At 44.7% G+C, this 20479-nt stretch overlaps 2 protein-coding genes across 4 annotated transcripts in view; both read right to left on the bottom strand.

The window, feature by feature from the left end:
- The window catches only part of SKA1 (spindle and kinetochore associated complex subunit 1), a 41312-nt gene extending 37928 nt beyond the window's left edge, over positions 1–3384 (bottom strand). The window contains exon 1 of one of the 3 annotated variants that reach the window (XM_030566675.1): positions 3278–3384. In XM_030566675.1, coding sequence (XP_030422535.1) covers positions 3278–3351 — 74 coding nt within the window. In that variant the 5' untranslated portion in view covers positions 3352–3384. Of the gene's footprint in view, positions 1–801; positions 811–3277 lie in introns of those variants that run through there. The other 2 variants (XM_030566677.1, XM_030566679.1) reach the window with 2 other exon arrangements.
- Positions 3385–7236: 3852 nt separating this feature from the next.
- Positions 7237–20479, bottom strand: part of LOC115653401 (tetraspanin-36-like) — a 48485-nt gene continuing 35242 nt past the window's right edge. The window contains exons 5-7 of the mRNA XM_030566681.1: positions 15905–16057; positions 9769–9852; positions 7237–7728 (exon numbers count right to left, since the gene is read on the bottom strand). Of these exons, the coding sequence (XP_030422541.1) occupies positions 7642–7728; positions 9769–9852; positions 15905–16057 (324 nt within the window). The 3' untranslated portion in view covers positions 7237–7641. The remainder of the gene's footprint in view (positions 7729–9768; positions 9853–15904; positions 16058–20479) is intronic.

Below are 20479 nucleotides of genomic sequence, written 5' to 3' on the forward strand. Positions count from 1 at the left end.
ACGTCAACCTCAGTAGGTTGACTTCAGCTCCATCCCACTTGGGGAAGTGGTTTTACTGCATCGCCGTAACAGGTCACTTATATTAGGTAGAGACAAATTTAAGTATACAGACATGTACAAATAGGCAAAGGCAATTTATATTGGCTTAACTTTGCAGCATATGCCAGGTCTTAGGCTTTGATCCGGCAAGCACTTACACACGTGAGGAAGTTCAGTGGGACTATTCAGATGCATAGTGTTTGGAGGATCAGGGCTTTAGATGTTACTTTTAACAGCAGTGGGGGAGGGAGGAGTCACATTTGCATCTGAAATATAAATTGATGGGGTTGCTTTAAGCATAAAGGAGCTTGCAAGCTTTATCAGCTTTACTACAGGAGTTTAGATGCTCTTTGAACCTCACCTATTGGGGTTGTATAGTTTACAAGCTCTCTGGGTTTTGCTAATAGAACTGAGAGGCCTAACAATTTCCTCTTGCATCAATTAGCAGCTCTGCAGGAACATAAAAATTTCAATACAGAATTTGTTTCTACATTAAAATCCCTCTACTAATATTTCCTACATTGAAAACCTCCATTACAAATATCAGCACAGACTTTGATCCTACAGACAGACATGCAGGCAGACTCCTCAATGGTGCTTCTTCACATATGTAAAGTTAAATACGTGCATGTTTGAGATCATAGCCTCAGATATTAACTTATGCCCAATCCTGTAATTAGATCCACAGAGAACTCCACTAATGACAAGAGACTTCCCCACACACGTGGATCTGACAGCAGAATGAGAGCTAAGAACCCAAACCTGAAATGCCATCAGCAAGCACAGAAGTAAATGGCACTACAGGACCACAGATGTCATGAGCAAAATTTTAAAGGGAAAGGGAAAGTCATCACTGCCACAGCTTCCAGCCTGAAGGAGACAGGGGGTCGACACTGTTCCCACACCAGTTTTCAGCCCTCACCTGGAAGAAAGGAGGCAGCATGCAGGAGGAGGAAACAGTCTGAGGCTGCTTAGTGCTTCCGACTCCTCACCCAACTGATTGGACTTGGGGTGAGGGGAGCTACAGAGGACCAGAGGTTGGGGGCATACACAGGCTCAGTGGAAGCCTTGTGGAAGGGATATAAGGGGTGTTTGGGGAGAAAGAGGAAGGATATTTTGGAGCTGGACAAAACTCAGTAGCTAGGGGGCTCGTAGGCTACTACTGATACTATAACAGTCAGTGTCCCCCGCAAAAAAATACAACTTTACTAACTAACAGGGCTTCACACTAGAGGTTCATCTCTGATTAACTCAAAAACTGCTGGAAGGCTTTTGCTCAAACTTTCACAGCTCCAAACAAACAAAAAAAATCCCACCGGTTGATACCCAGCATGGATAACTTCATACTCAAAACAGACTGCTTTCCAGAAAGCTATGGACATACGGAAATAGAGGAATATAACAATAGTCCCGGTGAAGTATTTCTTCACACAATTCACCGTCAACCTGTGGAATTCCTTGCCAGAAGATGTTGTGAAGGCCAAGACAATAACAGGGTTCAAAAAAACCTCACTTCTTCAGATGCATGAAGACTCTCTATGCATCTGAAGTGAGGTTTTTTATCCATGAAAGCTTATGCCTAAATAAATCTGCTACTCTTTAAGGTGCCACCGGATTCCTTGTTGTTTTTGTGGATACAGACTAACACGGCTACCCACTGATACTTGACAGGGTTCAAAAAGAACTAGATAAATTCATGGAGGATAGGTCCATCAATGGCTATTAGTCAAGATGGGCAAAGATGGTGTCCCAAGCCTGTTTGCTAGAAGCTGGGAATGGGCGATGGGGAAAGGATCATTTGATGATTACCTGTTCTGTTCATTCCCTCTGAAGCACCTAGCATTGGCCACTGCTAGAAGTCACGATACTGGGCTAGATGGACCATTGGCCTGACCCAGTATGGCTGCTCTTATGTGTAACTTCAGCTAAAACACATACTGCCAAACTGCTACTATAATATACATCATATGGGTATATGGTAGCCTACATACATAAGACATGGCTCCTGACAAGCATATTACTATCTTATATCTGTCTGATGTGCAAATTACAGCTCAGTGAGTGAGCAGAAGGGATTAAAACAGAGGGGCCAGAAGTGCAGCTTGAATGGCAGGAAAAGCAAGAAGGGAGACAGGAGGAGGGCAGTGTAAAACTGTTGAGCACTCCCTTCTCCCTCTTTACATTACACCTTCTCCAACCCCATGGCATGTGATGTACACCAACGTGGACACCTGTGTGCGACATAACTAGGGTGACCAGATGTCCTGATTTTATAGGGACAGTCCCAATTCTGGGGTCTTTTTCTTATACAGGCTCCTATTACCCCCCACCCCCTGTCCTGATTTTTCACACTTGCTGTCTGGTCACCCTAGACATAACCCTTCTGACTTGGGTCCTATATCGCAGCTGCTGCTAGCCAAGCCCACCCTCTCCTCCTCAACCTGTCTGGAACTGGCTTACAAGACAGGCTGGCACAGAGCCGATGCGAAGGACCTTCCCTGGGTCTGCAGGAAGGTCCACAATGTCCAGCAGGACAGTAGGGCAAGGAGAAGGGTGGGATGTACAAAGCTACCACAGTGGGTGCCTGGCACAGGGGAGGGATCTGTTGTATTGGGCCCCTTCCCTAGGTAGGTGGGAGAGCAGAGATAGGCTCTTCCACCCAGATCCATACTCCTAGGGACCCCCTCTTCCTCACCAGGCCCTTCTAACCCTGTCCAAGGCACCCCCCCAAAGCCATGCTGGGGACTACCCTTGTTCCCGCCTACTCACCAGGACCCTCTCACCCCGCCCAAGACCCCCCCGTCATACTGGGGACCAACCACTTCCCCTGCCCGCTCACCCCACCCAAGACCCCCCCGTCATACTGGGGACCAACCACTTCCCCTGCCCGCTCACCCCACCCAAGAGCCCCCCCCGTCATACTGACGACCAGCCACTTCCCCTGCCCACTCACCAGGCCCCGCTCACCCCGCCCAAGAGCCCCCCAGTCATACTGGGGACCAACCACTTCCCCTGCCGGCTCACCAGGCCCCTCTCACCCCACCCAAGAGCCCCCCCCGTCATACTGACGACCAGTCACTTCCCCTGCCAACTCACCAGGCCCCTCTCACCCCGCCCAAGACCCCCCCTGTCATACTGGGGACCAGTCACTTCCCCTGCCCGCTCACCAGGCCCCTCACCCCGCCCCACTATCTCCAAGGGCCCCTCCCACCCCAAGACCCCCTCCCCTCAGACTCACCGCGCGAGGCTGGGGCCCGTATGAACCAGGAGCCTCCAGGGGTAGAGAGAGGAGCGCGCGCGCGCTGTAAACATTCAAACCACCCGCGCTTGGCAGCGGCAACTAACGCGAGAAGTCAAGAGCCCCACCGCGGTCCTGTCGGGAGCGGCTTCACGGGCATGCGCGGGAAATCTGAGCATGCGCACTACTAGCAGCGGTGAATGCTGCACCCTCAGCAGAGGCGGGGGAGCTGTTTGTGTCGTTACACCGGCCTGGCCTGAGGCTGTTGCTGCTGCAGGAGCAGGGCTCTGCGGAGCTGGAGCGAGGGACATGAGTGAGGGGGAAGCGGGTCGGTACCCAGTGCGGGGTAAGGGCAGGCAATCCCCTGAGCTGGAGTACAGGGGGCGGGGGAAGAACAGGAAGGGTCCCTGGATCTGGGCTGTGGGCTCGGAACTGGAAGGGTCCCTAGAGCTGGGTTTAGTGGGCCGGGGGAGGGGCTCTCCAGAGAGGGGGCAGGAGGGATCCCTGGAGCTGGGTTGGGGGGGAAGGAACACGAAGTGACCCTGGAGCTGGGTTGGGGGGTAGGGGAGGTGCAGGAGGTGTTCATGGAGCTGGGTTTTGGGGAGTTACAGGAAGGGTCCCCACAGCTGGATTGGTTGGGGGGGGGGAGAAGGACCCTGGGGCAAGAGCAAGGGCCCTGAGGCCGGGCTTAAGGGAGGAGGGGCTTGTGAAGAGAGCAGAGGGGCTTCAAGGGCTGGATCCATAAGGAGATGAGTGGTTTCTCTCACACTTCCTAATCAACCTCCTCCCAAAGTCCCAGCACTGGCCCTGTTTGCCATACCTCAGTTTGGGAGGAAGAAGCTGGATGGAAGGGTTCTTTGCAAAGGTGGGGCCTTTTCCCAGTTCCTTGTCTGAGCACACATCTAGGCAAAGTACCTCTGGGTGGCGTCTGGCTGAATTCTTAAACACCTCTGAGCAGTAGGCATCATGTGCCGTTTGCTATGACCTGCAGTGTTCCTATGTGATGCCAGTCAATTAGTTTAAACCAGACTTTTCAGAAGTAGTCACTAATTGTGTCCTTTATTTTCTGGCCACCCAACTTGAGGCAGAAGCCTGCTCAGCATGCCTGAAAATCATTCACAGCAACTGACATGACTGAAGGCTATTCTTTGAGCACATAAAGTGCTACAGAATGCTGAGTATTCTGAGAAAATCAGGTTCTACATGTTTCAAAGAGGGTACCCAAAGTAAATGGATACTTTAAAAACTTAATTCCATTGTGCCTGAGCTCCCCATCTGTAAAAGGTGGATAATAGCACTCCCTCACTTGAAAAATATTATTTTCTGATGTTTGTGAAGCACAGGCTCAGATCCTCCAAGGTTTATAGACACCTAACTCCCACTGATCTCATGGCTTTAGATACTACAGCCATGAGCACCATAAATCAGCCCACGAAGAAATGAATACTGTGCAGTATAAATAAGGCCTGGGGAACACATTGCATGATAATAAAATAGTGACAGTTCATTCAGGAAACACAAGCCATTCTATGCTTGGAATGAGGTGGGTGACCTGTAGGGGGAAAAGATAGCACAGGGCCATGCAGTAAAAGGTAGCAGCATATTGCTGGTGCCCAAAGAGGGTGAATTAACCTTGCAGGTTCAAAAACCAGCAGCCAATTAAGGACCCCATTTTTATTTATTTTAAACAATTTTGTTTTTAAAGCCAATCCCTGACTCTGGAGGCAGCCTGATCCATGATTTTCAAATGCCTCAGCTTAGCAATTATGGCACAGTCACTTCTGGCAGCGCTCACCACCCCTCCCCTAGAGACCATTGCAGAGCTCCTCCGCCCTTTGTCAGTGTGCGCCGGACCAGCCTTAGCTTTCCTCTTGACCTGTCTGGATGCACCCATGTTCTTTCCAGACTCCAGTCCAGGACCACCCTCTGGGCCTGAGCCCTGGTATCTGAGCCAGCCTAGCATCCTCCCACCCACTGCCAGGGCCCAGAGTGACCTTCATTCCTGACCATGTTATTCATTAGTTGTCCCCCATTTTCAGTTGGTTCCCAGGTCCAGTGGTCCCTTCCGCAAGGCTAGGGGAGGGACCTTTACATGTAGGTGGACTTGCACCCACCCACCTCCCAGGATTTCCAATAAGGACAGGGACCCGAGTGCCAAGCCTAGGCAATGCCCCATGGCTAATCCTCCTCTCCTCCCGGCAGGGCCCCAAGCCCCAATTCCCTTCCCACCACTGTCAGGAACCCCAATCCTCTCAGCCAGACACACCCATGCACACTGCTCCCTCCTCCCCCAGCCAGGCACATCTGTACCGCCAGCCAGCTACACCACCATTCATACCCACACATTACATCTATCATAGCTAGACACAGCTGCACCCCCGACACACACTCCAGGCAAGCACACCTGCCGCCCCTGCACACAATACGTAAACCCCACCACTCTTACTGTCACACTACCCCCCATCACAGGCTATTATCCTCTCCCCACAGCCTGTCACATCCACACACATCCCAGCCAGTCACAAACACTGCTTTGGAAGGCACTAGTAGGCTTCTTTCACTGAGCAGAGCATAAGACAGGACTGCCTCTTTCATTGCCCTAGCCCAGGTACTTTTGGAAAGGAAGCGTTTTCTCTCATTGAGAATGACCTGGCTTATCTCTTTCTCATAAATCATTTTTAAGACGGAACGAAATGCAGTAATGAGTGGCATTTCTTAATTGGTTAAAATATATTCCAGAAGGGTTTTTTGTTTTGGCATTAAGAGAAGACAAAGCCCACAATACCCAAATGTTTAAATAAACAAAACAAAAAATAACCATTCCTAACACACACCTACCCAGGAATATACTTAAGTCAGCAGTTCTTCTTTCCATCTCTTGAGAAAAAGATAGACTAAAAGCTCACATTCAGCCCATACTCCTTTTTGACATAGCTTTAGAGAAACACATTCTATTCTATTCCTATAGCAAATGTTTGCCTCTCTCAAGAGGATATCTGCTGTTTCTTTTCTAACAGTCTCTATCATCCAGACTGATCCCTCACCCTGGTTTAAAAAGAAAAGAAACACTAGGAACGGAATAATTTCAAGGTTGACATTTACAGCTGTTAAGAGGGATTTTTGCTGCTCTATGTGACCCAAAAGGTGATCACATTCAGCAGACCTTCAAAAAAATAAAAAATCTTAATGACTCCAAAAGAGTACTATTCAGAATTGTTTGCCATAATGTAATAGGTTCTTGAAATCGTTCAGTCACCCAGAGAAGCATGAAGAAAATGTGTAATTTAACAGTAAGAAATCCTCTGTGCAGCCACTTCCATTAGGTCACCACTTAAAATGAGAACTGTAACAAATCCCCAAACCTCATATTCCCAGTGGGACCAATCCTGCAGCTATTCATGTAAGTGGTCCCACTGACTCCAAATTAATTGTAAGAGAGACAAATATAAAAACATCAGTACAGATAACATTTTAGAACTTGGTATCAAAATGGGAAAAATTAAGTGCCTTGCCTCAGAAATTCTTGATTTCAAATTAAAAGAACCAGATATTGGCCAAAGTGATAAACTTCTAATTCAGACTTCCCCAGTGTTTGGAAATACAACTTCTAATTCAGACTTCCCCAGTGTTTGGAGATACTCAGATCTGAGGGGTTGATTTATCCCCTTGGTAGACAAAAGAGACAGCTGCAAACCTTAGATCTGGATTTTAAATTTGCCCAAAGTTCAGGGGTGTCTTGATCTGAAGATATGATTCATGCTCGTCTTTAAAGCAAACCGAATTACAGCAGTTACAAATTGGAGAGAAAAAAACACATCAGCAACAGTGAAATGTAGCCTTGAATAATAATGCTTCTAAACAGGAATATTCAAACCTTCTGTTTACAGATTTCTTTTGCTGCTTGAACATTCGTCATGGGACTGATTTCTTGTTGGAAATACTGAAAACAGTCTAGAATGCACCATGGCTGCATTATCGGTTTAATGATTAAAAACAATTTCTTCTTTAAGTTTCAGTTGACAAATAGGTCTGACAAATGTAAAACTTGCAAGAAGTAGGATTTCTTTTTGGAGTCTATCACAACAACATTTGCTGTCATTTTAGAGAATGCCACACAGTGTGAAACTGCCTTAAAGAAAGTCGAGGTACATGAAACCAGGGTGTTACCAAGGGACACTGCACACTGAAGCAGTCATTTCACATGATACACTTAAAACCTTTGCAAATCTTAACAGCGTTCTTTCTGATCATGTAAATAAAATACAGTATTTAACAAAGGGGTAATACATTGTCCATTTGGGGCATCTATACAAATCCATTTTATCATCAAGAAGCAGATGAAAAATGATCTTTCCATCGCCTTATCAAGCAAATACCCCTGAGTACAGGGGTTGGTAGCCATTGTCTTCCCTCTTGCATGTGAGCACACAGACACTCAGCATTCCAAAGAACTGAAAGGGAAAAAAAGGATCTTTAGCTTTTCTATTTCTTTTGGAGGTTGAATTTATTGTACGTTTTATCTATGCTTGAATTAAATTTAACCTCTCTGTGGCAGGGATGTTGTCTTCTACATATTTGTAAAGTGCATTGTAGATTAACAGCGCTCTAAACAACATAATACTGAGAAAATAAATGTATCAAATTTTTAAAGATGTCTTTAAAGGTCACTTTTAAATAGTGATATGGACTCTGGGCTTTCTCCCACTGTTTTCCCCATAAATGTATTCCTGAAACATTAATTCCTAGGCAGCATTTGCTGTGAATATGGCTGTGCTGGATTTAGAATGTAGATCTGCAATATGTTTAAGCATATATAGGTATGCAATAAAAGACAAAAACATATTATGCTATGATAATTAGAAGAGAGCAGAAGTGGTGATTGATGGAAGAACTGACTACAGTCAATTACAAAGAAATAATAGTGATGAGAAGATAAAATTTATCAGACTGTGGAGGAATCAGAAGCCCCTTCACTGAAGTAATTTAATTTGAGGGATAGCTCAGTGGTTTGAGCATTGGCCTGCTAAACTCAGGGTTGTGAGCTCAATCCTTGAGGGGGCCACCCAGAGATCTGGGGCAAAAATCAGTATTTGGTCCTGCTAGTGAAGGCAGAGGGCTGGACTCAATGACCTTTCAAGGTCCCTTCCAGTTCTAGGAGATTGGTATATCTCCAATTATTAGACTAGAAAATATACTCTAGCTGCCAATCATGCCCTGAGAGTGAACTAGGAAAAGGAAACTTTTGACTTTATCACCAAATCAGGCCCTCCTCCTACATTCAGATCTGCACTGATGGACCCTTGCTCCCACATTAATCCAAGTGTAGGACTCGGGCATTAAACAGTAACAACAGTTACTTTGATACAACTCTTTTATATTATGTCTATATTATATTATAATTTAAGAGAACATTTTGCTGCCATTGGCTTTGACATGTTCTTAAGGTTAGGCTTGACAAAACCCTGGCTGGGATGATTTAGTTGGGAATTGGTCCTGCTTTGAGCAGGGGGTTGGACTGTGATCTCCTGAGGTCCCTTCCAACCCTGATATTCTATGATTCTATGTCCTCTTCAGTCAATGGGGAAGAGGATCGGAATCTCTGGAAAAATGATAAAAGGGACAATGATAAAGGAGAAATTATTAGATTAAAATTTAGGGACCAAATCTTCTTAAGTATGGAAAGTTTAATGCCAGGGTTTAATCAAAATCTAATTTTTACTCTATGCAATTTTATTTTTTCTTTCCATTTCTCTCAGTTTGAATATTAAAAACAAGCTAGTCAGTTTCATGCTTGCTTGTATTTAATTTGCAGTCAATTTCATTCTCCGGTTCCCACACAAAGGACTATTTATTTGTTGTTGTTTTTTTAAACAAAACCTTAGCTTTAAAAAAAAAAAACTCCATGGAGCCATTTGGTCTTAAGTTATGGAAAATCTTGTATTTTAAAAAGCTACAGCTAGGCCATAGCATCCATTTTAAAAATGTAAAAAAAAAAATAAATGCATCTCTTCGCAAATGACTAATACAGTTCAGCCTTTCACTTAGTCTCATCAAGTCTTTTTCTAATTTTGGGCAGGACCCTCCCATCCCCAAATGCAGGCAGAAAAAGAGAAAACTGGTGCAAAACTGAGACATGAAGTTACAAGTAAGGATACAGCAGCTCCTTGGCATGCTCCCTCTTCCTCTCTCTCAGCCTGTCAACCCCCCTCCATTCAAAGACCATGCAGCGGGAATGCAGTGGGTTTGGTTAGTGTGTTCTTGCAGCCTCCTCTCTGACCCAAACAATTTCCAAGGCAGAAATCCCTGGGAAAATTGCTGTTAGAAGCAGTATTCTCCCTCCCCACCTAGCTTTTGCTCCCCTGGAAAGGGATGTCATGCAAAATCATGGAAAGAGCAACCAATTGCAGCAAAGTTACTTAAGAGATTGTGCGAGTAGGAAAATGGCACTATTTTCTGTGGGGGAAGAAATGTACGTTGTTACAATTAAATACCTTTATGATGGCAAATCCTAGGATCACGAGCATAGCATAGCTCAATACAGCCTGTAGCCCATTTTCCACTTTCTCTGCACAGCCCTGTGGAGATGTAAAAAAGGAAGATTTAGCTGCCATTTGATTACACTATTAAACTGAGAACAAACCAACAAATTCAATACAATGGGGCAGGTTTTGCACAAAATCTCACAGGGGCAGGACCCTTTGCTGCCCTGCTATGACCCATGTGGTCAAGGGCAGCAGCCTTGGCCTTGAAACAAGCTACTGCTCTTGCACTGCTCAGGAGATGCACTTGACAATCTAATAACTCTGCCATCTATAGTTTCTATGAGTCTTATATGGCTCCGTTCAGTGGTGTCCACAAGGTAAAATGAGGGTTTGTGGGTCCCAAAGTGGGGAAGATGGGTGCAATTTTTTTCTGAATTAAACCCTATGAATACTGAATGAATGTCATAATTTATTCCAGACTTTAATATAAACTCTAGGGTTGGTAGCATAATCCTTCTCCTGAGCTGAAGGACTGATTCATTAGTGAGGTAGCAGAGTCATCTACCAAGTCCCCAGCACACTTCCCATTAGCAGCTGGGTTTTCCTAGGTTATCTCCCATCCAGTACTGACCAAGCATTGATTATGAAAACAATATTACTCATATCCTGAAGGTGCCTAAGGGCCAAGCAAGAATGAGGCCCCATTGTGCTAGACACAGTAAAAACATAATGAGAGACAGTTCCTGCCCCATAAAGCTTACAATCTAAACAGTCAAGCCAGATAAAGAGTAGGGAAAAGGGATATAACATACAGAGTGAACATAAGGACAGCCATACTGGGTGAGACCAATGGTCCATCTAGCTCAGTATCCGGTCTTCCAATAGTGGCCACCGCCAGGTTGCTTCAGAGGGAATGAACAGAACAGGGAAATTCATCCCCTGTCATCCAGTCCCAGCTTCTGGCAAGTTACCTTGGAGATGCAAATATGAGAACAATGTGATGGCTACAAATATCGCCTTCTGAGATTTTTAGTGCTTTTAATATTTAAATCCTTTCAGTGAGGTTATGTAAGGCCAAGTCTACACTACAAGCTTTTGTTGACACAAGTGACATCAGCATACAGCTGCCGCAGTTAGTATACTGCTTGTGCACATGCATACTTGCTTCCTTGTGTTGGCGCTGTGCACAGTCACCAGGAGTGCTTGTACAGATGCATGCACCATGGACAGGTATCCCAGTGCACAACCCACCACTATCCAGTCTTTTAGGAAGTGTTGGCATTGCACAGTGGGGCAGAAATGAGTTGTGCAGGAATGAATGGGAGCAAGGGGTCAGCTTCCCAGCATGGAACTGTCTCCGTCCCATAAAAGTAAGCTATATCCCATAATTTTCAGGCCTTTTTAAAAAATCCCATAAACCCTCATGGCCTTCCTCACTCTCCACACAGCTCTGGACTATTGTCATAAGTGTTGCAAGCAGAGGATGCGTGATCTTCCGGTATTTGCAGAGCTACAAGAACCACCAAATCAGCGGTTTTGTCAAGGACAGTTTGCTGAGGGACATAGCAAAAACCAATTCAAGGTTGTTGGTGGCATTCACTGAGCAGCTGCAGACAGTGGAGCGCCGCTGCTGGGCCTGAGAAATGAGCACTGACTGCTGGGATCACATCATAATGCAGGCTTGGGGTGTTGAACAGTGGCTGCAGAACTTTCGGATGCACAAAACCACATTCCTGCATCTGTGTGCCAAGCTCACTTCAGCCCTCCAGCACAAAGACACTAGAATGAGAGTTACACTGTCAGTGGAGAAGCAGAGAAGTGGAGTGGAGATCACGCTGTGGAAACTTGCAACACCAGATTGCTACCAGTCAGTGGGAAATAATTTTGTAGTTGGAAAATCCACTGTGGGGGGCCATTCATCATCTTCTGCTACACAGGACTGTGACTCTAGGCAATGTTCAGAACACAGTAGATGGATTTGCAGCAATGGGGTTCCCAAAACTGGTGTGGAGCAATAGATGGCATGCATATCCCTATTTTGGCACTAGCCCACCTTGCCATGGAGTACATCAACAGAAAGGGCTACTTTTCTATGGTTATGCAAGCATTGTTGGATCACCAGGGATGTTTCACCAACATCACTGCTGGCTGGTCAGGGAAGGTGTATGACACTTGCATCTTTAAGAGCTCAGGACTGTTCAGGAACTTTCCTTCCTGACAGGCAGATTACCATTGGCAATGTTGAAATGCCAATAGTGATCCTAAGGGACCCAGCCTATCCCTTGCTTCCCTGGATCAATAAGATGTCCACCAGCCTCCTTGACAGCACCAAGGAAAGATTCAACTACTGGCTCAGCGGGTGCAGAATGACTGCTGAATATGCTTTTGGTAGATTGAAGGGACACTGGATGCTGGTTTGTTCACAAGACTGGATCTCAGTGAAAAAACATCCCAATGGTTACAACTGTCTGCTGTGTCCTGCATAATATCTGTGAAACAAAGGGGGAAAAGTTGCTGCAGGGAGGGAAGTGGAGCAGCTGTCTGTTGGGTTTGAACAGCCAGTCACAAGGGCTATTAGAAGGGCTTAACATGGAGCTATACGGCCCAGGGAGATTTTGAAAGAGCACTTTAAAAGCAAGCCACAGTAGGTCATTGTGATGTACTGTGCTCTATCTGGCCCTGCTGTTTTGGGGCCAGTCAGGAATTGTGTGACGCTTGGTGTATATCTATGAATATAACACTGTCAATGCAGCTATTAATTTTGTGGTGCTTGCTGTCCATTTATGATATTACATTGTGTTTGTCACTGGTTCTATGAGTTGTGTCAACGTGTACAATAACAGGTAAGTGGGTGCTTTCAGTACCACTGGGCACTGTGCAGCATTTAAAAACAAGTTACACAAGCACCTGTCAGAGACAGTCTAGTTATACTTGGTCCTGCCACAGAGTAATAGGCTGGACTTAATGACTTCTTGAGGTCCCTTCCAGCCCTACATGTCTATGATTTTGTGATATGCTGTGAATTAATAAAGATGAATTACTTTCCAAAGAATAGATTTTTTTGGGAAACAAAACCAGAGCAAAGAAAATCTGTGCGATAACTTAATAAATTAATGGAACAGAACTTTAACAAGGGGAAATAACATTCATGTCCATTTTAGCTACACATACAGGAAGCGTGGCTTTCACAGGTCAGCATATGTGAAGCTGTGGTTGTCCTTACTGTCCCCTGGGGCAGAGTGGCAGGAGAAGGATGCAGCCCCTGATGCCACATGGAATGCTGAGGTGGTGTATGGAGGTGTGTAATGGAGTTTTCCACAGATTACAAATGGAGGTGAGCTCATGACTGCTGACCCTGTAGATTCACAAGAGCGTGAAGTATCTGTGTTTACTGCTGGAGAAGCCCCATTATGTCCTCATGCATTTCTCACTCCTTTTCCTGATGGTGCTCTTGGGTCTTTCTACTGTCAGCTCTTTCCTTCTCCATACAATCTGCAACATTCATCCTCTAGGGCCCCTGCTCACAGTCTAATGCAGCACTGGCTTGCAGGATCTCTTTGAATATGTCATCCTGAGTCCTCTTCTTTGTCTTCCTTATCTTGCTCAAGCGCTGCACAGGTGTGGAAGGGAAACCCTTCAAGGCTGCAATGGCAGCAGCTACAGACAAAACACAAAGAGGAACCATTGTCAGTATAGTCACAATGGAAAGCAAAAGTTAAGATTCAAAATTTCCTTCCCTTGGTTCCTTCAAGTTTTAAACAATACAGGCTTATTGACACTTCTGCTTTGGTGTGCTTGTGCATGACACCACTCAGAGCTCGATCCCTGGTGAGAACGGCCCAGCAGGGTAAGGGAAATGGGGAAGGAATTGCTTGGTTGCATGAAAATGAATATAGGGCAATGGCTCTGAATACTGGCACCATTTTCCACAGGAAGTGGTGCTTTTAACTGATATCTCACTCCTGAGGGTGACAGGAGCACAGCTGCCGCTGTTGTCCCATAGCCACCCGGATCCGTATGCTGCTAGCCTGTGTACTACTGACAGGCATGGGAAAGTGTCCTACTGCAGAGGAAGAAATAAGGCTGTCATCCCTTGACTCCTTCAGGAGAAGATTGCATAATATCTCCATGTAAGTTTCATTGAGATCTCTCTGGACGATTCAAGGGACATCCCTGTGTACATAAACAAACTGCGCCTCTAACTCTAGAGGGGAATGAAAAGCAGATAACAATGCTACCTCTGTGTTGTGACAGTGTGTATCCCCAACACAGCCCTTGCACACTATTGTAATAATCTTTGTACAAGGTAAGACTATTGAGAACCTGTGGTGAGAGAACCTTTGCTTTGAATTTAACATAGTTTGTTAAGTTAGGCATGAGTTGCATTTTACCTTTATTTCTTTTGTAACCATTTCAAGCTTTTTTGTCTCATTACTTGTATTCACGTAAAATCTCTCTCTTCGTGGTTAATAAACTTGTTTTATGTAATGCAGTGTGTTTGAACTAGAATGTTTGGGAAACTCCATTTGGGATAACAGGATTTGTGCATATAAAATGCACAGACTTGATAGGAGCTTGTATTGTCCAGGAGAGGACTGGGCAATACAAAACGTACATTTCTGGGGGAAAGTCTGGACTGGAAGTGTGCTGGGGTCACCCTGCAGTATAACTCAAGCAGATAAAAGCCCAAGTGTGGCCGGCAGGTTGCAAGTGCACACAGACATAGCTGGGAGTGATTTACATGCTAGAGGCTGTTTGTGAGCAGTCCAGGAGAGGAGGCAATAACAGCAAAGGCACCCCACATGAGAGGGCTGGGGTGACACAGCTTCTCACTAGTCTAGATTGTACCCTGGGTATGTCACATTGTGCTGCTACCTCTTCTAGTACGAGTAAATTAATTAAAATCAATAGCTGTGTCCTATTAAGTTGGGGGCATCATCAGTACATCATTGTAATGGAAAATACAATTACACACTTACCCGAGGTTCCATTCCCCGCACTGGGCTCGCCCATGCTCGACTGCTGGAACTGAGTGGACTGCAGTGGAGCCTCAAACAGGTCCTGGCTCATGGCATAGCTGGACACTCTCACTCACAAATCCCACATCCTCCTCATCTTCGTTGTTCATGGCCAGAGTCTGTGGTTGGGCTCCTTGGAGATATCCACAGCGGTCTGTGCGGGAGGGGGTGTCTCCACCAAGTATGGCATGCAGCTCTTTGTAAAAGTAGCAGGTCTGGGGTTCAGCCCCAAATTGACTGTATGCCTCCATGGCCTTCTGATATGCCTGATGCAGTTCCTTCGCTTTCACACAGCACTGCTGCTAGTTCCTGTCATACTCCTTTTCCTGCATCCCTTGTGCAATCTGCTCATGGATGTCCACATTTCTATGGCTGGTCCATAGCTGTGTTGCACAGCCTCTTTTCCCCACAGGCCCAGGAGATCCAATATCTCCGGTCTACTCCAAGCCAGAGCATGTAGCTAGCATGGTCAGCAGCACAGTTACACACAACAATGGAGAGCTGCTAGGTGTGCTTACCAAGCTGGACAATCAGGAAAAAGCTCTTCAAAATTTACAGGGCTTTAAAGGAGGACAGGCCTTCTGGCCTCTGTGACTCCTGGGCAGTGGAGTTCACAACTTTGCCCAGAATGGTCAGTACTAGACATTGTGGGACAGCCATTGGAGACTGTTAGGGACAACATAGGTGCTGCTTCGACCGCAGTACATCGTCCATGGCTCAACACTGCTCAGGGAGGCGTGTTAGTGAGTTGCTGTTACAAGGCACTTACATCAGTGGGAGACAAATTTAAGTGTAGACACATGCCCAGCTAGGTCAATGCAAGGCAATGCAACCTAACTTTGTAGAGCAGAGCAGGCCTAAGGAGGGGATTAGTTAGATGGAAAGACAAAGGAAGGAAGGAAGGGGCAGAACAGGTTGGAGCAAAGAGCCAATCAGCACAGGAAAAATAATGTTTAGAGTAAAAACTACAGAAAATAGTCTGATGAGATCCTCAGTGTTTCTGAGCCCCTGCTTGGACTGTCTTTTGCAGCTGTTCTGCCAGCTTCAGCCTCTGGCTGGCTCAGAGGAATCTAATGAGATCACAGCCCATGGTGGCAGTTTCCAGTTTCCGGGTAATTTATCCTCACCTGCATATTGAGATCCTGTGGCTCATTCAGATGTCCTGTGCAGTTCTTAATGTCTTGTTTGCAGCAGCTCAGAGGAACACTGTTATTGCCAGTGGTATTAAACCACTGGGTAGTTGTCCAGTCGGTGTAGTTAGTTACTCCACAACATCGAAGCTGTAAACCAACAAATAACTAAATTAATGCAAACAGAGTTAAGTTGTACCATTCTTAGGAATGTCATGCAGGAAAGTCTCTGCAAGATGCTGACTAATAAAAAAATTACAGTATTCTAAAGTAATCCATCAAAACACTGCAGTCACACTGTTGTAAGGTGTAGTGAATTAGACCTCTACAGTAGTGGGGTTGGTTTGCTTGTTTTTGTTTTTTAAAGGAAAATGCCCTCCAGTCCCACTGAAATCAGAATTCAGAGCTCTCAGCCCTGCACAGGATTTGGCATATACAGCACTTTTCTTCTGCAGATATTGTACACAGTCTAAAAATAATGGAAGGAAGAAAAGGGAAGTTGCTTCATCAGCACGTGAACTACAGATAGAACAAAAACAAGATCAGAAATACATCCTTTTCTTTTGTTAGTAATATTATTTGTGCTACAATCACAATGGAGGACAGATTTATACAAAAATCAAGAAGCTCCATAAGAACATAAGAATGTCTAAAGGTCCATCCAGCCCAGTATCCCGTCTACCAACAGTGGCTAATGCCAGATGCCCCAGAGGGAGTGAATCTAAGAGGTAATGATCAAGTGATCTCTCTCCTGCCATCCATCTCCACCCTCTGACGAACAGAGGCTAGGGACACCATTCCTTACCCATCCTGGCTAATAGCCATTAATGAACTTAATCTCCATGAATTTATCTAATTCTCTTTTAAACCCTGTTATAGTTGTAGTCTTCACAACCTCCTTGGGCAAGGAGTTTCACAGGCTGAATGTGCATGGTTTGAAGAAGAACTTCCTTTTATTTGTTTAAACCTGCTGTCCATTAATTTCATTTGGTGGCCCCTAGTTCTTATATTATGGGAACAAGTAAATAACTTTTCCGTATTCACTTTCTCCATACACTCATGATTTTTTATACCGATCATATCCCCCCTTAGCCTCCTCTTTTCCAAGAGGAAAAGTCCTAGTCTCTTTAATATCTCCTCATATGGGACCTATTCCAAACCCCTAATCATTTTAGTTGCCCTTCTCTGAACCTTTTCTAATGCCAGTATATCTTTTTTGAGATGAGGAGACCACATCTGTACACAGTATTCAAAATGTGGGCTTACCATGGATTTATATAAGGGCAATATGATATTCTCCATCTTATTTGCTACCCCTTTTTGAATGATTCCTAAAATCCTGTTTGCTTTTTTGACTGCTGCTGCACACTGCGTGAATGTCTTCAGAGAACTATCCATGATGACTTCAAGATCCCATTCCTGATTAATTGTAGTTAAATTAGCCCCATTATATTGTTTGTGTAGTTGGGGTTATTTTTTCCAATGTGTATTACTTTACATTTATCCACATTAAATTTCATTTGCCATTTTGTTGCCCAAACATTTAGTTTTGTGAGATCTTTTTGAAGTTCTTTATGGTCTGCTTTGGTCTTAACTATCTTGAGCAGTTTAGTATCATCTGCAAACTTTGCCACCTCACTGTTTATCCCTTTTTCCAGATCATTTATGAATAAGTTGAAGAGGATTGGTCCTAGGGCTGACCCTCAGGGAACACCACTAGTTACCCCTCTCCATTCTGAAAATCTACCATTTATTCCTACCCTTTGTTCCCGGTCTTTTAACCAGTTCTCAATCCATGAAACTATCTTCCCTCTTATCCCAAGACAACTTAATTTACATAAGAGTCTTTGATGAGAGACCTTGTCAAAGGCTTTCTGGAAATTTAAGTACACTATGTCCACTGGATCCTCCTTGTCTACATGTTCGTTGACCCCTTCAAAGAACTGTAATAGATTAGTAAGACATGATTTCCCTTTACAGAAACCATGTTGAGATTTCCCCAATAATTTTTGTTCTTCTATGTGTGTGACAATTTTATTCTTTACTATTCTTTCAACTAATTTGCCCGGTACTGACGTTAGACTTACCAGTCTGTATTTGCCGGGATCACCGCTAGAGTCCTTTTTAAATATTGGTGTTACATTGGCTATTTTCCAGTCACTGGGTACAGAAGTTCATTTAAAGGACAGGCTACTAACCCTAGTGAATAGTTCCGCAATTTCACATTTGAGTTCTTTCAGAACTCTTGGGTGAATGCCATCTGGTCCCGGTGACTTGCTAATGTTAAGTTTATGAATTAATTCCAAAATCTCCTCTAGTGACACTTCAGTCTGTGACAATTCCTCAGATTTATCACCTACAAAGGACGGCTCAGGTTTGGGAATCTCCCTAACAGCGTCAGCTGTGAAGACTGAAGCAAAGAACCCATTTAGTTTCTCCGCAGTGACTTTATCATCTTTAAGTGCTCCTTGTGTATCTTGATCATCCAGGGGCCCTACTGGTTGTTTAGCAGGCTTCCTGCTTCTGATGTAGTTAAAAAACATTTTGTTATTACCTTTGGAGTTTCTGGCTAGCTGTTCTTCAAATTCCTTTTTGGCTTTTCTTATTACATTTTTACACTTAATTTGGCAGTGTTTATGCTCCTTTCTATTTACCTCACTAGGATTTGACTTCCACTTTTTAAAAGATGCCTTTTTATTTCTCACTGCTTCTTTTACATGGTTGTTAAGTCATGGTGGCTCTTTTTTAGTTCTTTTACTGTGTTTTTTAATTTGGAGTATACATTTAAGTTGGGCCTCTATTATGGTGTCTTTGAAAAGTGTCCATGCAGCTTGCAGGGATTTCATTCTAGTCACTGTACCTATTAATTTCTGTTTAACTAACCTCCTCATTTTTGAATAGTTCCTCTTTCTGAAATTAAATGCCACAGTGTTGGGCTGTTGAGGTGTTCTTCCCACCACAGGAATGTTAAATGTTATTATATTATGGTCACTATTTCCAAGTTACAATTACAGTTCTCTTGTATCAGATCTTGTGCTCCACTCAGGACTAAATCAAGAATTGCCTCTCCTCTTGTAGGTTCCTGTACCAGCTGCTCCCAGAAGCAGTCATTTAAAGTATTGAGAAATTTTGTCTCTGCATTTCGTCCTGAGGTGACATGTACCCAGTCAATATGGGGATAATTGAAATCGCCCACTATTATTGAGTTCTTTTTTTGATTTTGATTGATTTTGATTTTGATAGCCTCTCTAATCTCCCTTAGCATTTCATCGTCCCTATCGCTGTCCTGGTCAGGTGGTCGATAATAGATCCCTAATGTTATATTCTTATTGGAGCATGAAATTACTATCCATAGAGATTCTGTGGAACATGTGGATTCATTGAAGATTTTTACTTCATTTGATTCTACATTTTCTTTCACATATAGTGCCACTTCCCCCTCCCCACACAACCTGTTCTGTCCTTCTGATATATTTTGTACCCCTATGATTATGTGCCACTGATTGTCCTCACTCCACCAGGTTTCTGTGATGCCTATTACAGCAATATCCTCCTTTAACACGAGGCACTCTAGTTCACCCACCTTATTATTTAGGCTTCTAGCATTTGTGTACAAGCACTTTAAAAACTAGCCATTGTTTATTTGTCTGCCCTTTTCTTATGTGTCAGATTCTTTTTTATGTGAATGCTTCTTGGCTGATCTGGCCCATACTTTATCCTCTCCTATCCTCTCCTCTTGACCAAAACCTAGAGAATCCCTATCCATAGACTTTCCTCTAAGAGACGTCTCTGTCCAATCCACATGCTCCTCTCCTCTCCTTCCAGTAGATAAAACAGACCAAATTTCCACAGCACAATAAAAATTCTTAATATTTATTTATTATGAAAGTTGAGATACTATGGTGATACATAGCAGCATAGGACCTAAGGCAAAATAAATAAAAACACTCATTTAGGGCCTGATCTATAGCCCATTTAAGCAGGACCGGCGCTAGGGGTTTGAGCGCCCTAGGCACACGGCCATTTCGCCGCCCCATGCGCTGGTCGCCCGGCTCCGCAGTCCTGCCTGCGGATGGTCGGCTGCTCCCGCGGCTCCGGTGGAGCTGCCGCAGTCGTGTCTGCGGGAGGTCCACCGCAGCCGCGCAAGCAGCCGACCGTCCGCAGGCACAACTGCAGCAGCTCCACCGGAGCTGCAGACCAGCGGACCCTCCGCAGGCACCACTGCAGCAGCTCCACCAGAGCCGCCTGCCACCCCCTCCGGCAAAATGCCACCCCTAATAATGCTGGCGCCCTAGGCGATTGCCTAAGCCGCCTAAATGCAAGCGCCGGCCCTGCATTTAAGTCAATATGAGCCTTTCTTAAGTCCATTAACTTAAATGGACTTTGGATCAGGGCCCTATGGTCCAAACCTGCAAGGAGCTGAGTACTCTCAATTGCCACTGAAGTGAATAAGAATTGACAGTGCTGAGCATATTGCAGAACAGGTTTTAGAAAGTGGCAGGCTGATTTTCCCCCTAGAGGCTGTATGCATGGTTTAATATCTACTGGATATTTTTAAATAATTCTCAGCAG

Source organism: Gopherus evgoodei, chromosome 6, assembly GCF_007399415.2.
Source record: "Gopherus evgoodei ecotype Sinaloan lineage chromosome 6, rGopEvg1_v1.p, whole genome shotgun sequence".
NCBI lineage: Eukaryota > Metazoa > Chordata > Testudines > Testudinidae > Gopherus > Gopherus evgoodei.